Source organism: Polypterus senegalus, chromosome 5 (assembly GCF_016835505.1).
Source record: "Polypterus senegalus isolate Bchr_013 chromosome 5, ASM1683550v1, whole genome shotgun sequence".
Classification (NCBI taxonomy): domain Eukaryota; kingdom Metazoa; phylum Chordata; class Cladistia; order Polypteriformes; family Polypteridae; genus Polypterus; species Polypterus senegalus.
Genome location: NC_053158.1, coordinates 183263732 through 183278058, shown reverse-complemented (window position 1 = coordinate 183278058; position 14327 = coordinate 183263732). Strand labels below are relative to the sequence as shown.

At 35.2% G+C, this 14327-nt stretch overlaps 1 protein-coding gene across 18 annotated transcripts in view; it reads left to right on the top strand.

The window, feature by feature from the left end:
* scrib (scribble planar cell polarity protein) overlaps window positions 1-14327 on the top strand; it is a 281005-nt gene that overhangs the window by 230792 nt on the left and 35886 nt on the right. For 13 of the 18 annotated variants that reach the window (XM_039753714.1, XM_039753713.1, XM_039753726.1 and 10 more), the window contains 6 exons: window positions 779-886; window positions 1843-1890; window positions 3473-3646; window positions 7123-7285; window positions 11025-11193; window positions 13824-13913. In XM_039753714.1, coding sequence (XP_039609648.1) covers window positions 779-886; window positions 1843-1890; window positions 3473-3646; window positions 7123-7285; window positions 11025-11193; window positions 13824-13913 — 752 coding nt within the window. The remainder of the gene's footprint in view (window positions 1-778; window positions 887-1842; window positions 1891-3472; window positions 3647-7122; window positions 7286-11024; window positions 11194-13823; window positions 13914-14327) is intronic. The other 5 variants (XM_039753729.1, XM_039753727.1, XM_039753724.1 and 2 more) reach the window with 3 other exon arrangements.

Genomic DNA, 14327 nt, shown 5'->3' with positions numbered 1-14327 from the left:
GCACTCTTACTAGGAATATGGAAAGTGCATAATTTTACGCAGGTGATACACATGGGAGCTAACAGTGAATCTGATAGTTTCAAAGCATATTAAATCTGTGTTTATTATAGGTATGATATAAATGGAATTTCAAAAAGCCCCTTCTCTCCCACCCCTCTGTTTTGCTCTTTTTCTCTCTTTGATGTCAGTGTGGTGAAAAAACCAAGAACATGTACAGTTTTCTTTGGAAAATGTGTACTTCCCTAAACCACACAAAATAGTTTAACATCCAGAGCTTTTTTATTATGCTTATATACCCACTGAACAATTTTATTTAAATGTTATTTAAAAGCTCATCCATAGTAATAACATTGTTTACTAATTTTAAAAAAAATGTTACTCTAATGACAAGTGGATGTCATTTAACTCCTTACTTTTGGAGCCATCCTGAGCTATGGGATTATTCACAGCATGCAAATACTTATCTTTTAAATGTTTAATTTAAAAATAGTAATGCGGTGATATAACAAGTATTGTATATAGTTAATCAGGCCAAACCATGTAAATTGCACTACATAAAATATACAGTATCTATGTTGTTTTGCCTAGAGAACTGTGCAGTGTAAAATGCTTTGTTCATGTGGTCAGCCCTTGCTCTGGCTTCCACTGTAACTAAATAACTGAACTCCATTCTTTGTTCTATTTCCTTCTTAGTCATATTTACTTTATATTCTTTAATTTTCTCTCTATTTTGTTCTTCATGCTTCTTTACTCTATCAATTTCTTTCTTTCTCTGCAGCCTCGTGTCCCTTCCCCACTCTCCCCTGATGAGTTCCCTGTTAATATTAAACAGGCTTACAAAACCTTCGCTGCCGTTCCTACTAGTCATGTGGTCCATGACCAGCAGGTAGGCTGAAATAGAGCCTTCTACCTGGGTTGACACAAACTTTATTTTTAGGCATTTCTTGTTTAAAGGAATGTAGTTTTTATGGTGCCTAATAGTGTAGTTCATGAACCAATTTGAAATTTTCTTGCTCTCCTTGTTTGCCATGTGTCATATCTTGAGACTTCCTCAAAGAAGCTGATAGAGAATTATGACTGTCCTTATTCTTGTTGTTTTACGATTATATGCTTATCTGTGTGTTATGGAAGCAACAGCTGAGTCATTACTCACCCTGTCACCCTAATATCTGGATAAAGTACATTTGAATTTCTGAGTATCTGTATACAGTCAGTCAGTCATTACAATTTAATGTAAATAATGATAGGTAAAACATTGTACAATCAAAAAATGTCTCAGGGTTCTGAATGATAATCCTTCCACTGCTTCTCTAGGATGATTTTTGTCTCAAATAGTTTTTAGTGAATACAGAAAGTATATTAAAAGTGTAATTATCAAAATATTTATCTTATATACACAAATGCCAAAACTGTAAGTGAGCACAGGTATAAAGGGCTGAAGTAATAATCAAATGTGCAGAAGTATCAATAAAAACCGTGATGTTTATGATTTTCTCCTTTCAAATGAAAATAAATTATGAGTGGTGTCTGTATCTTTTGAAGGTCAATCAGTGCCCCATTGTACTTGGTATCTTTTCAAAGATTAATCAGTATTGTCCTGTTGCAGTGGATTTTCTGAATATAAGTAGGATTAATACTTCTGCAAAGCACAAGTGTATTTTTCTTGCTTTGTGAAAGTATTCCAAATGATTACGCTAACCTCTAATGCTTGTTTGGATCTTTCAAGTTATGTAATCAAAAAATTGACCATTCACCAACCCGCAAACTTAGCCAAACATTTAAGTTATAGCACAGAGTTTCAGTAATATCTGTGTAATGACATTTTTATTTTGTTTTCTTCAGGACAACCTTATCCAGAGAAACAATATAGAGTCAAAACCATCTCCTGAGGTGAGTAAAATTTGAATATTAGTGCAGTTTGTTTGCTCTGGTTTTAAAATGTAAAATATATGTTTGGGTGCCGGTATATATAAAATAAATAGGGGCTTTGGGAATTAATTAATTAACATTGTACCATATATTCCTCAGTTTTATACATAATTTGTTGAATTTATATTTTGTTTTTATATTGACATTGGGAACTTGATAGAGAGGTTCATTTTATGAAGGTTAAAACAATCACAATTACTTGGTTGGTTGTTAAATGAGGAAAGAAAACTTATTGCTTTATGCACGTTACTTAAATGTGGGGATGAGGGACGTGTTTGTTTTCAGAGGGAGGCTAGAAATTCATTTGTGGCAATAGTCACATAGAGATGAAGCATAGACATTTCCAGTGGGGAAAAAATATGAAGGAGAGGAATATTGGCAGAAAGAAGGAAAGCCAGAATATTAAAAACTTAAGAATATAAATTAAAAAGCCAAAGAGCATTCCCAAAACTTGTAAACATGTGCAGAAACTTTGAAGGTACAATAATAACAATATTCAGGAAATCAGGGATCAGAACCATAATATAATCCTTATGTGCAGTAATACAGTGTAGATGTACAAACTAAAATTGGGTTTGTTGATAATTAATGCTTGCGGAAACCAAAGAAATGTTTTTGTGAACCAAGTTCCAAGAAACATGGGGACCAAAGGAAGATCCCATTGCCACACTTCAGCTTTAGGCAATAGTCAATAAGCTGTCTTAAACAGCATTGAATATACAGTAGACAATGATTTTGAGATACTGTAAGAGAAGAAGGTGGAGGGAAAACATCACAGGATATTGAGACCCCATATCCTTTCAAAAGTTGTAAATAAAACATAAAGGTAGAGGAGGGAATAGAAGATTTAGGTCACCTCTACGTTCCCATGGTTTGATAGTATTAAGACTCCTTCCAATGCTTAAGGATGACTTATAAAGACTGTGTACCAAAATGGGAACAAATTTAAATTTCTTTCTATTTTATTCCTAATGTTTCAATTGTTTATGTATTTACAGTTTTATTCAACATTATTGTATTTTTCAGGATTTACATCCACATTCTTTATTAATTTATTTTTTAAAGGAGAAATGATGTTCCCTTTACTACTGAGATTATGAAATAAGAATTTGTTAGAGAGGCAAGTAAACATATAAATGAATGCACATGCTCTTTCTTGTGCTGTTTAGGATCTACTGCAAAAATCTGAAGATTACTCCTAGCAAATTGCTAGCTGTTTGCTACCTAAAAAGTGTCTTTTAGCTTAAATGATAAAACTTTCCTTTCCATATTATAAGTGTATATCAGATATTTTTGAAAACAGAACCAATAGATTGCACACATGTAGGCCTCACTGAAGAAAGTTTCTGTGAAAACGCTGCTGGCAATGCCTTATATTTAACGTGTGTTATATTATTTTAGCATTTTCCCATTATTTATATGGAGGATGTTGACACCTTTTAAAAGAGGATTGTGTACAATGTTGCATTGATGTTTGATTCCATTGAAGATATCAGATAAAAACCAGAGTGTTGATTACGTGTGACTGTAACCCTTATGGCAGGACCTGGAGAACAATGTCTTCGAGGATGGCAACATCATACTCAGCAGTCCATCTCACAGCATTCCGACTGAAGGAGAGTCTAACCAAGATGTAGGGGAGCTGGCCTTCCACAAGGGATATGTCAGTCTGTCTGCTGTGCCCCTCATCAGTAGACCTTCTGTGGAACAGGAGGAGGTAGAAAAGCAGCTAAACTAAGACGGACAGGCTTACTGGCTCCTCTTAGTCTGGCTTTTTAAGATTATTTCCTGAGCTTGGCATTATTCTTGCTGGTGGAGGGAAATAACATTATTTTCTTAATATTTGATGCAAGGGGCTTAGCTAACTTTTACTTTCATGAGGTAACTAAGGCTGGTAACTACGGCTAATTTATTTGTATGTTTGCATGCTGTGAGGCATTTGAGCAGTTTATTCACTTTTCTACCTGTAAATGCCTATTTTGGGTGTCACTGTTTTCCTTTTAATTCATCAAGCAATCAGTTTTTATTTTTTGTCTAGTGGCATTAATATGCACCTTCATAAAGTCCATTTACAAGGCAAACTTGACTGCAGTGCAACATCAAAAATACAAGCTGATCAATACAATAGATTTAAAGTAGTAAGTATGAAAAAAGGCATCGCAGAATAGTAACAGTAGGAGGTATAGAGTATGCTTTCAAATTAACAGTAAGCACTGTCAAAAAGAGTTGTAGCAATAATAACAGTTAATACTAGAATTCCCAAAGCCTGCGAAAATGTCTGTTCTCCCTGAAAAGTCCACTTACCCCAAGCACATGCGAGGAAAATATAACAACATACTTTCCATTTGAGTCAATAACAGTCTATGTAAATTTATGATACTTGTATCAGTCAGCTCTAAAAAGACAAATTTATCAGTGCTGTTGTAATCACCCTAACATGACATAAGCTCAATATATGGAGCCTTTTCTGAATAAATAATAGTAGCAGTCAAATTGGGGAGAGTGTGAACGTTTCAGCAGTCTATTAGCCGGCAACAACAATGTGAAGAAGTTGTCTATTGTTACTCTTCAGCACTTGTCCAGAAAAGGCTCCATAAGTCTCATGATGACATTCTCAGGAAGTCCTTTCCCTGTGGGACAGCTGGTAACACATAAGGGGTTTATATTCAAAGTGCTCTGCGGTGTTTCAATAGTATACAGAACCTTTTCAGAAATAAAGTCTTAACACATACATTTGTTTTATATCTAGAGACCTAACATTTCTTGTTTTGTCGTACACTTAACATGGATTGTTGTAGACATGGAGCACACATGAAATGTATGTATTTCAAATAATGATATACTCGAATTATTACTTGTATAACTCCTTACAACTCTTTGCTATATAAAATCTTCAAAGCAGACTTGAGCTGTAAGTCGGAGGATTTGAGCTGCTGGTGCTAAGAAGAGTCTGAGTGTCGGGAGGGGCAACCAGCTGGCTGAATGGGGGGTGAATGAGTGCTGGTTCAGTTCTGCTAATTGACACATTTTCCAAACAAAGGCAGTTATCAGTGGACTGTTGTGCACTGACAAGGACATACAAGTTTTCTCAAGTGTGCTGGGAAAAATAATGCATGTAGAACAGAGGTGTTGTCCAGTGTTAGTGCAAATACTATAAAGAGGGGTTTGGTTTCTGCAGGACAAGCTTGTTGAATATATTAACATCCTTGACTGTTATGAGGAGGGCGAGACCTGATAGTACAATATCAGATTGCAAAATTGATAAGCTAGCAGGAATGTCTTATGCAGGACTTTACCCAGAGTTTGGAACCCATTTAAGAAAATTCCACCAGTTAAATCTAAACAATTGAATAACTAATAGACCATTGTTTGGACTAAATTGGCTTTTGTGTGAGGGAGCGGGGTTGTGTAATTGTAATCAATTTTTGTCGGGTTTTAGAAGAGCAAGTCCTTTTTGTTTTCATTACATTTGTCTGTTGTGTTTATGGTGAAACTTCCACACAACACAAGTGCAGTTAGGTCTAAAAGTTTGCCAAAGAATAGACAATTGGCTTTTAGTAGTATTTTAGCATTAATTAATTAATGCCAACAATTATTTTATCGCGCATTTACACAGTTTTTGTTATTATTTTGTAAGCCTCAGTCTCACTAGCGATCAATAGAGATCAGTGATCTTCTTTTTACAGCGCTTTTCGATATGCTTTTGCAAGAAGGAAAGTTAGCTTTGTTGATTTTACCTCGATTCCATGCGCGTGCATGAGTAGCGAAAAGCAAACAGCTTCTGAAAATGGCATGTGGAGAGACACCAAAGTGAATGCTCAAAGCAAAATAATCTGTGGATGACTTTTTTCATATTATCACTGAATCGGACTCTGATTTGTCAGACTTTGATGCAAGTGATCTGGAGATGCAGATCGAAAACAAAAGTTTGGTACCGGCATCAGCTGATCTGTCCCCAGCTGATCGTGGTGCTGAACACGTTCATGTAGCTGGTGCACCTATGCCAGTTTTTGCAGACACTTACAATGACAGGAGGTACAATCCGTATTGCATCTCACTGCAACTGCAACCCCGCACAGCTGTCTCACAAAGACAGCCAGGCAGCCAGCCCACCGTGCATTCCTGCTGGTCATTGAGCTGACCCCCATGCATCCGATGCTGCTGCAAACAAGTGCCAACAGCAGGCAGCAACAGATGTTTTATGTTGATTTATGTGTGAAACCATTGCTTTGTGCGCTTTTTTTTGGAAAAAATATTAGCTCTCAAAGAGTTGCTACTGAACATAGACTGTTTATGCTGCTTCCAGATAAAATGTTTCTGCTTTTATCTGTTCAGATAAAAAAAGAAAACAGATTTATAAATGTTAACTCGCTGTTGCTTGGAAGGTGCCTGTTATAATGTTATGATCGTGGCTCTAGACACTGAGGTAACTTGTTTTTCTATAACAAACTAGATAAAACGTTAATGCCCTGGTTGTGGCAAATAGCTTTGGTTTTATATTTGATTTGATTACATTAATGTTTAAGTTGAGATTTACAAGAAATATTTTAACTGCTACTATGTAAAGGGAATACTGCTGTTAAAAAGCACCTTATTTGTTAAAGTGTTTGTAAACCAAATACATGCGATACACTACTATTGAGTTCATTATGGAATTTTGCACATAACAATATTATTGTTGTGATTGTCTGCGATTATGGTATGGTAAAGCCTCAAATTAACAGTATACTCCATATCTCAGGAGGAGGGGAGGGATTTAGCCTCCTAGGGAAAGTTTGCTTTCCTTTATTATTTCAATGAACAGTGCTGCCTCAGTTGAATATGTTTACATGAGATTATGAGGAAAGAAACTATTTACTGGTATATCTCTTGCAGACTAGTGATAATATTAACAACAGATGCAAAAACAAAAATTCAAACAACATCCTATGTTAAGAGCAAAAATTTACAAATAAACAATCATGTTATGTGTCTTTGAATGACACAGCAATGTTGTTAAACAAATTTAAAATTATTAATACTAGGAAACATTTAACAATATATTTTTTATTAATGGTCACAAACCATTCAAGTGTTTTCAGTCATTTTGTGAATTGCAATCCTAGGATGAATTCTCTTTATCATCTCATTCTTCTTAAATAAATACATTGCCATACTCTTAGTCTAATCCCATCCTATTCATTTCCTTGAAAGGCTCCATCACCTAGTGGCTTGAACAGCCCAGAACAGCGCTCCTTCCGGGACCGGCAAAAGTATTTTGAAATAGAAGTCAAACAACAAATCCCAGAAAACAAACCTAAACCTAGGGTATCACTTGTTGGAGAAGATGATCTGAAGAAGATGAGAGAGGAAGAGGGTAAGGCAGTATTATCTTGTATTTTAAGTCTTACTACAGTACATCAGTGTAACAGTCTCTTTAGTTTGTTTAATGTGCATACTTCATTCATAAATGTCAAAAGTAAATGATTTCTGCCCCCTGACTAAAATGATTCTGTTGTGGGAGAAACGTAGAATAAATTGAATTATGTTAATTAATCGGTTTATTTAATTATCGTCTTTTTCATCGTCATTGGTTTAGTATACATTTTCCAGTTTTAACCTGATTTGCCCACTGCCCCTTATCAAAATCTTTTTTATGCAATCTCCATGTTACTGGGCATCATTTGGGTAAACCCCATTCTTTTTTTATACCATCTGACATCACCTCCAATCACATCTTTGTTGACTTACTTCTTTGTCCGTTTCCCACCACTTCCATCTTGATGCCTTTCCTTGCCTAGTGTAGGAAAGAGTTTGAGTGAATGGTGTCTGTTTCACTTTCCAGCCGGGAAGTCAGCACTACGAAGAGAGCTATAGAATTAGTCAAAAGTCTACATTAAACTCTTTCATTTTCACTATTGTGATCTGAACATGGAGATAAACTCCTAAATACTCCTTTTATAAACGTCATCTATTAATGACAGAGAGAAGTTTAGAAGTTAGAATGGTTGACAGCTCCAGGAGTTTCTTGTATGCAGCTCTCACCCACACCATCACTGCTGTGCCTGCACTTTTGTCTGCACTTATCAAGTCACCTAGATAGCACATATTCTGTATTTTATTTAAAACAACTCCATGTGAGGTCCGAGGCTGATCGATATCTTTTTAAAAAAATAATCGCCACACTTGCGTCTTAGTAGGAGGGGGCGTGGTAGCATGGCAAGAGCGGTTCCAGGCCACCATGCGGGAGCAGACAGCCATACACTAAATGCACAGGTGTAGGATTGTCCGTGACCCTAATTGATGCCAGGAGTTGCTTATCAACACACGTGTGCCACATCCCCATTTTAAAAGGGGAAGCACAAGTGTGAGGAGGATAATCGTGAATCAAGAAAGGCTGAGATTACATAGAGAAAGAAAGAGAAAGGGTAGGAGGCAGAAGGAGCTGGTGTGAGCGAGCTGAGGAAAGCAGGCTTGAGTGAGAGAAGGCAGGCTACCAGACCTGAAAGAAGGTCAGCTGCGCCTGCTGTTAGGGCGAGTCCTCTGCTGCAAGCCCATACTATGGGATAGGCAGAGGAGCCTCCAGTTAAAAGAGGACTGTTTTCTGCAAATTTTTTTTTTTTTTTTTAAACCTTGTTTTGATGGATTGATTTATTTATTAGAATTATCTACCTCCACATAACACCTTGTTTTATGGATTATTTGTTAACATATTGGAGCACTGCACTATTTATTTGGACACTGTTTTGATTTGTTTTTAATAAAAGCACAGAATACTTTTGCACCTTCCCCTTGCTTCATGTGGTGTCCTCATTTGCATAGCTCATCCCAGTCATGACTATCAACAGTGTCATGTTCAAGAGGCTCCCAAGTGATGAGGAGGAGCATGGAGCCGGACCAGCACCATCAAACTCCACTGCTTGTATCTAAATGTACACTTATTACATTAGTATTGTGCACCTTTTTGTCACTCTTTCTACAAACAAACGTCACAGTTGCTGTCTGCAGACAACTCTTCACACAACTATACATCTTGTGCACATACTTTTCACAATCCATATATTAAAATGAATTAAAGTGGGAAACTCACCAAAATATCTGTAGGATGGAGTTCCCAGCTGTTGTGCTTTTGTCAAAGTGCCTAAAGCACACTCATTTTAAGAGACTGAATAAAAAAGTTACTTTGCTTTTTTAGCTTTTGACTTGTCACACTAGTAGCACTACTTCTCAATATTAAAGCGAGTTATTATAGCAGTTTGTCTTCGGAGACAGAATTGTTTATTCCTGTGCTCTAGTAATTATGTTTACATTTATTGGAGATACTTAACTAGATAAAAATGTGTTCTTTTATTTGCCTTAAAATCCTACTGAAGTAAATTTTTCCAGAGAGTCCTGGAAAATCTAATTTTCTCATACAAGAGAGAGAAAAAATGGAATGGAATTGTCGAAATAGAATTTTAGTTTTGAATTGAGTTTAATTTTTTTATGGACATATTGATATTATTAGCTGCTGTTTAAGCTAGGCTGCTGTGGAAGTCCTTTATATCAGGTATTCTGTGATCTCCTAATAATATGAGATTAAAAGTTTTTTTGGCCATCACTGCAACCAATGAGTGTGTAGGTATGAGGTACAAAAATTAGTATTTTAGAGTTAAGTATACCTTTAAGGCAAAAATAAAACTATCATGTTGAAGGTTGTAGCAGTCTGGTGCCACTCAGATTCATACCATTGTAGGGACAATGATTTGTTCATTTGTTTGGGGGAGACTCTAGGAACGCACCCAACCTTGGCCTGACGTGCATTCACTCATGGAGATACAAATACAGCAATTTAAATAATAAAGTGATGTATTAAATGTAAAGGAAATATAAGCAATTAATCGACAGACATCCCTCCCTTTCACCTATGACAATAATAAAAATAAGCACACAACAATAAACACCTAACAATAAACAATTAACTACAATATTCTTAAACCAGTCCCATGTATCTGATGCAATGGAAGATTGGAGAGTGATGTTATGTGCAAATAAATTGAAAGTAAATTATGTTTCATGTTGCGTTAGAGTTATTCCTTGAGTAATACAATTTCATTCTGTTTGGCTTTGAAATTAACACACAAATACTTTTTAAACTTACACTTTTACTGTAAAACTCAAGTAATAACAATTTTTTTAATTACATTTTCATCAATATCGCATTGAATTTTGATTGAATTCATCGTGACAACGCAACGTATAACAGCCCGTCACTGAATTTCATTTCTTTCTCTCTATTCAATTAAATTTCTTTTCTGAATGTTTGGCTCTGAGATTTGTTAATTGTCTTTGCAAAAGCTATTCTAACGACAACCTGTTAACATTTTAATACAAATGGCATATCACAATCTCCTTTGTCTAATGTTATCCACGGAAGATTTATTACATTACCTTTCTTGGATACATCCTTCTTTCTACAGTAATTCATTTGTTGGAAGACCGGACATTGTTAACTGTTGTAGATATTCTTCGGGTTATTGTAAGTGGATGTTTTCATCTTCCGCGCGATCACCCCCAAACTGTTTCAGCATAGTCTATTGATACGCATTTACAAATTTGCTTTGTAACCGATCAACCTTTTTGGAGTTAGTTTGTTTTACTTCATCAATTCTCGGTGCTAGGATTGCCTGTGTAATCATATTTTCTGTTGATACAGTAACCCTTTTTTGATGACATATGTTTTCTTTACTTGGAAACTTAAAGTGAGGAAAACATAAAAATTTATAAGAGCTGAGAAAGCAAGAACTGTGTCTGACAAAAGCATTCACACGAATGAGAGGTGTGAGTACCATGTGCATGGTTGAATATGGTTGAGAGTAGGGCATGACTTGTGAAAATCTCATGGCAAATGTCTCATCTTGCGGGACTTGAAAAAATCTCTTCAAAAAAAGTCTTGTCTCATTGCAGTATTTTTTTATATAATAGAGAGATTTGTTTGTTTATTCTGTAGTTATTTTACATAAATAACTTCTATTTTGTTTGCATTATCTTACAATAACTATGTATTAATTATTTCTTTGGTCTTAAGTGCCTTTCATAACATTAGAAATACTCTTTTTTTTTTTTTTTGATTGTAGCCAGAAAGATAGAGCAGAGAGCAATGGAGATGCTGGTGGATGAAGAGGAAGATGATGAAGATGATCTTGCTAAACAAATGGCTGCTGTAAAGGCACATGGCAAAGTGGTTATCGATGGTGTGGAATACAAGATTGAAAGGGTGGATAATCGTAATACTAACAATGTTGGGTAAGTCAAATATGCCAGTACTTTGATGGTAGACCATCTAGGAAAAGCTTAGTTTGCTTATCCTGTGGTCTGTTTGGATCCCAATGACCCAGTGCAGTGACAAGGACAGGGTGCTATAAAAATGTGTGCCATCCTTTGGATGAGATATTAAACTTGAGGCTCAGACAATGGTCATAAAAGATCCTTGGGTATCTTTTGAGAAGAGTAGAGTATTTCACAATATTCTTGCTAAATTGCCCACCACATCGTGGTCATTCTGCCCCCGATCATCCCCTGTCCCTCATTGCTTAACTGTCTCACTCATCCCTTCACCACGTAATAGCTAAGGTATGGTGAGCATATTGGTGCAAGAATGGCTGCTGTTGCATCATCTAGGGGGATGCTGCACATTGGTGGTGGTCGAAGTGGTTATCCACTTTCTATGTAAAGCTTTTTAAGTAGACTTGAGCTCTGTATAAATTTAATTAATTATTGATATTTAATGTATAACCAGGGTAACCACTTGAGAAAAGTTTCATATTAGGTAATAATAAATCAAATCCTTTTCACATGTTTTACTCTTTTTCATGATGGAAAAAATAGCAAAGTTATTTAACCATAATTGGCAAAATAAATCCTTTTGAAATAATAAAATGAAGACAAATTTGTCAGACCCTGCCTTATTATCAGTAATAAAACATTAAGTTAACGATTCCATAAATATTCAGACCATCCCAGTTATTTGTTAAAACCTTGATTTTTTTTCAAGCCTTGAGTGCCTTGATTTCCATATGTGGACATTGTGGTTTTTATATTTGCCAAAGCTCCCTCGAGTTGGGAGCAGGGACCTTCCGATGAGCTCTCATATTAAGGTTCAGGCTGATCTAGGCCATTTCCTCTCTCTTGCAGAAAGTACAGTAGCTGATTATCCTTTTATAAATGCATTTTTTCAACATATTTTGTCTTCCATCTTTATTGCTAGGTTCTGACACAGATAAGCATTCACACATTAAGGTAGTGTTCCCATTATGTTTGATGGTAGAGATGGTGTCAAAGAATGACATGTTAGATACTGACAAACACAGGATTGACAGTGAGGTGAAAAAGTTGGTCTTACCATATATATATTAGAGTTGTAATTTTGAATTTGATATGATTAGACAAAGGCGTACGTATCAAATTAATCATTTACTCTTTTGCTTTAGACTATTCTTTCAGAGAGTATTTCAGACATGCTTTTTAAGAATCAAAATATGAAAGTGTTTTTTTACATAAACACAATGATTATAGAGGATAGATATTTATTTGAAGCTCAATAAAAAAACAATCCACAAAATATAAGATCTCAACTGTCAGGTTTTCTTTCTTTCTTTTTGAAACGGGGCACATTCTTAAAAGAATTCAGCGCCTTTTCTGTCTTCTAGGATTTGATAAGATTTTATTGTTTACCCCAAGAACCTGTAAGTGGCACTTGTACTGGACTATATTAGTAAGCTCTTGCAGGATTTCAGTTTTTTTTTTTTGCACACTCAAGTTCACTGATGCTGGCAGTTTTGTGCTCAAACTGTGGAATTGCAATTTTAAAGTAATTAGATCAACTGACTCAAAGAATTCCTTTCAAAGACAACTTAAACATATTTGGTCAGGAAGCCATTCAACTTATCCTGGCATTCTTATTGTTTCTTCCAGTTATTCCTCTGTTCCCAGGTGCTCATGACGATACATGTTATCGCAAATGATATTATTTGTTCATGGTTAGTTTTGAGCATTTTATCATTTTATTCATGTTTATTAATTCAGATTTTATTTTAATTCAGGACTTTGTTCCCTGTATTTATCTTTTATTTAGAGTTTACAGTTTTATATAAGTTTGCATCTGGAGTTATGTACTTTTAATCTGTAAATGACCAAGAGCATGGGAAAGGTGCTATATGAAGTGTTTTATATTTATTTCTCATTTTTCTTGTTAAAGGAATTGAATACCCTTGGAAATACAATACATAATCTGGCTATTGAATCTAGGATCTGTGGCCTTGTTTAATATGCTTATGTATTAAACAATTTAACTTAGATTTAGAAGTTCTTCAGCAATCACTGTTTACAGCAGTTGTGTTTAGCTTTCTTTTTGGCAAGCTGTGGGAATTTTGTAGTCTCAGGAAAGATTACCATACTCCTAATTCTTAACTATATTTTTTATTTTATTGTTTTTATAAATGTATAGCTTCAAACAGTTGTAAAGTGTTACTGGTATTTCTTTTCTCTCTATGTGTTGTCAGCCCATCTCCTTTATGCATTTAAAATATAACAGATTGCAAAAATAGTAAATATAGTTGCTTATGAGTTTGCTCATAGCAAGTTGTTCATTTTTGAAATTGAAATGCTTTATAAAATTGCAGTGACTGCAGCGTGGGTTTGCGTATGTGTATATTTCTTTTTAAACAACCTAATTCACACTTGTCTGCAAATGTATTCTACACATGTACATCAGTTATTCAACCTTTTTCACTACTGTTTTCTAGTTTTTGATCATCGGAAGGTGGCATTTTGTGTGCCAATCAAACAGCCCTCCCTGCCTGAATTACACTACCACTTTTATCTCAATTAGTCCTTATATATCATAAATCACAAGTGAGCTTTTGTTTCTTTTTCAGGGTATCGCAAGTGGATGGAAAAGTGGATTCGCAGAGGAATTCCCTTGAAGATAGCTTTAGGTTAGAGCAGAGACCCAACTCCATGACTGGGTAAGAAATACACTGAACAATATTTTATATTTAAACTAGTCTGACAGTTCACATTTTATAATAATTGGTGTCAAGTTCTTTAACTTTTATATTAGAATTTCTTTTGGTTTTTTTTTTTGTTAGGTTTAATGGCATTGGTAGTACTTCATGTTAGTCTTTCTAATATGTATTAATATACTGTATGTATATGCATACACATATGTCAGTATATCTAGGTCTGTATTATGTTGATGTTTGAATTTGAATAGTGGTGGTTATGCACAGAATATCATTCAAGACTTTTGCACAATCTGTTCCCTGCTTTTAGCTTGCCTTGTGTTGGAGGATCTTTGACCTAAGATATTGCTACATTATATCTTTGCCTTGTTTGAGTGAAAATATGGGTTTTGGAGAGTTGTAGTGGCAAGAGTTGGT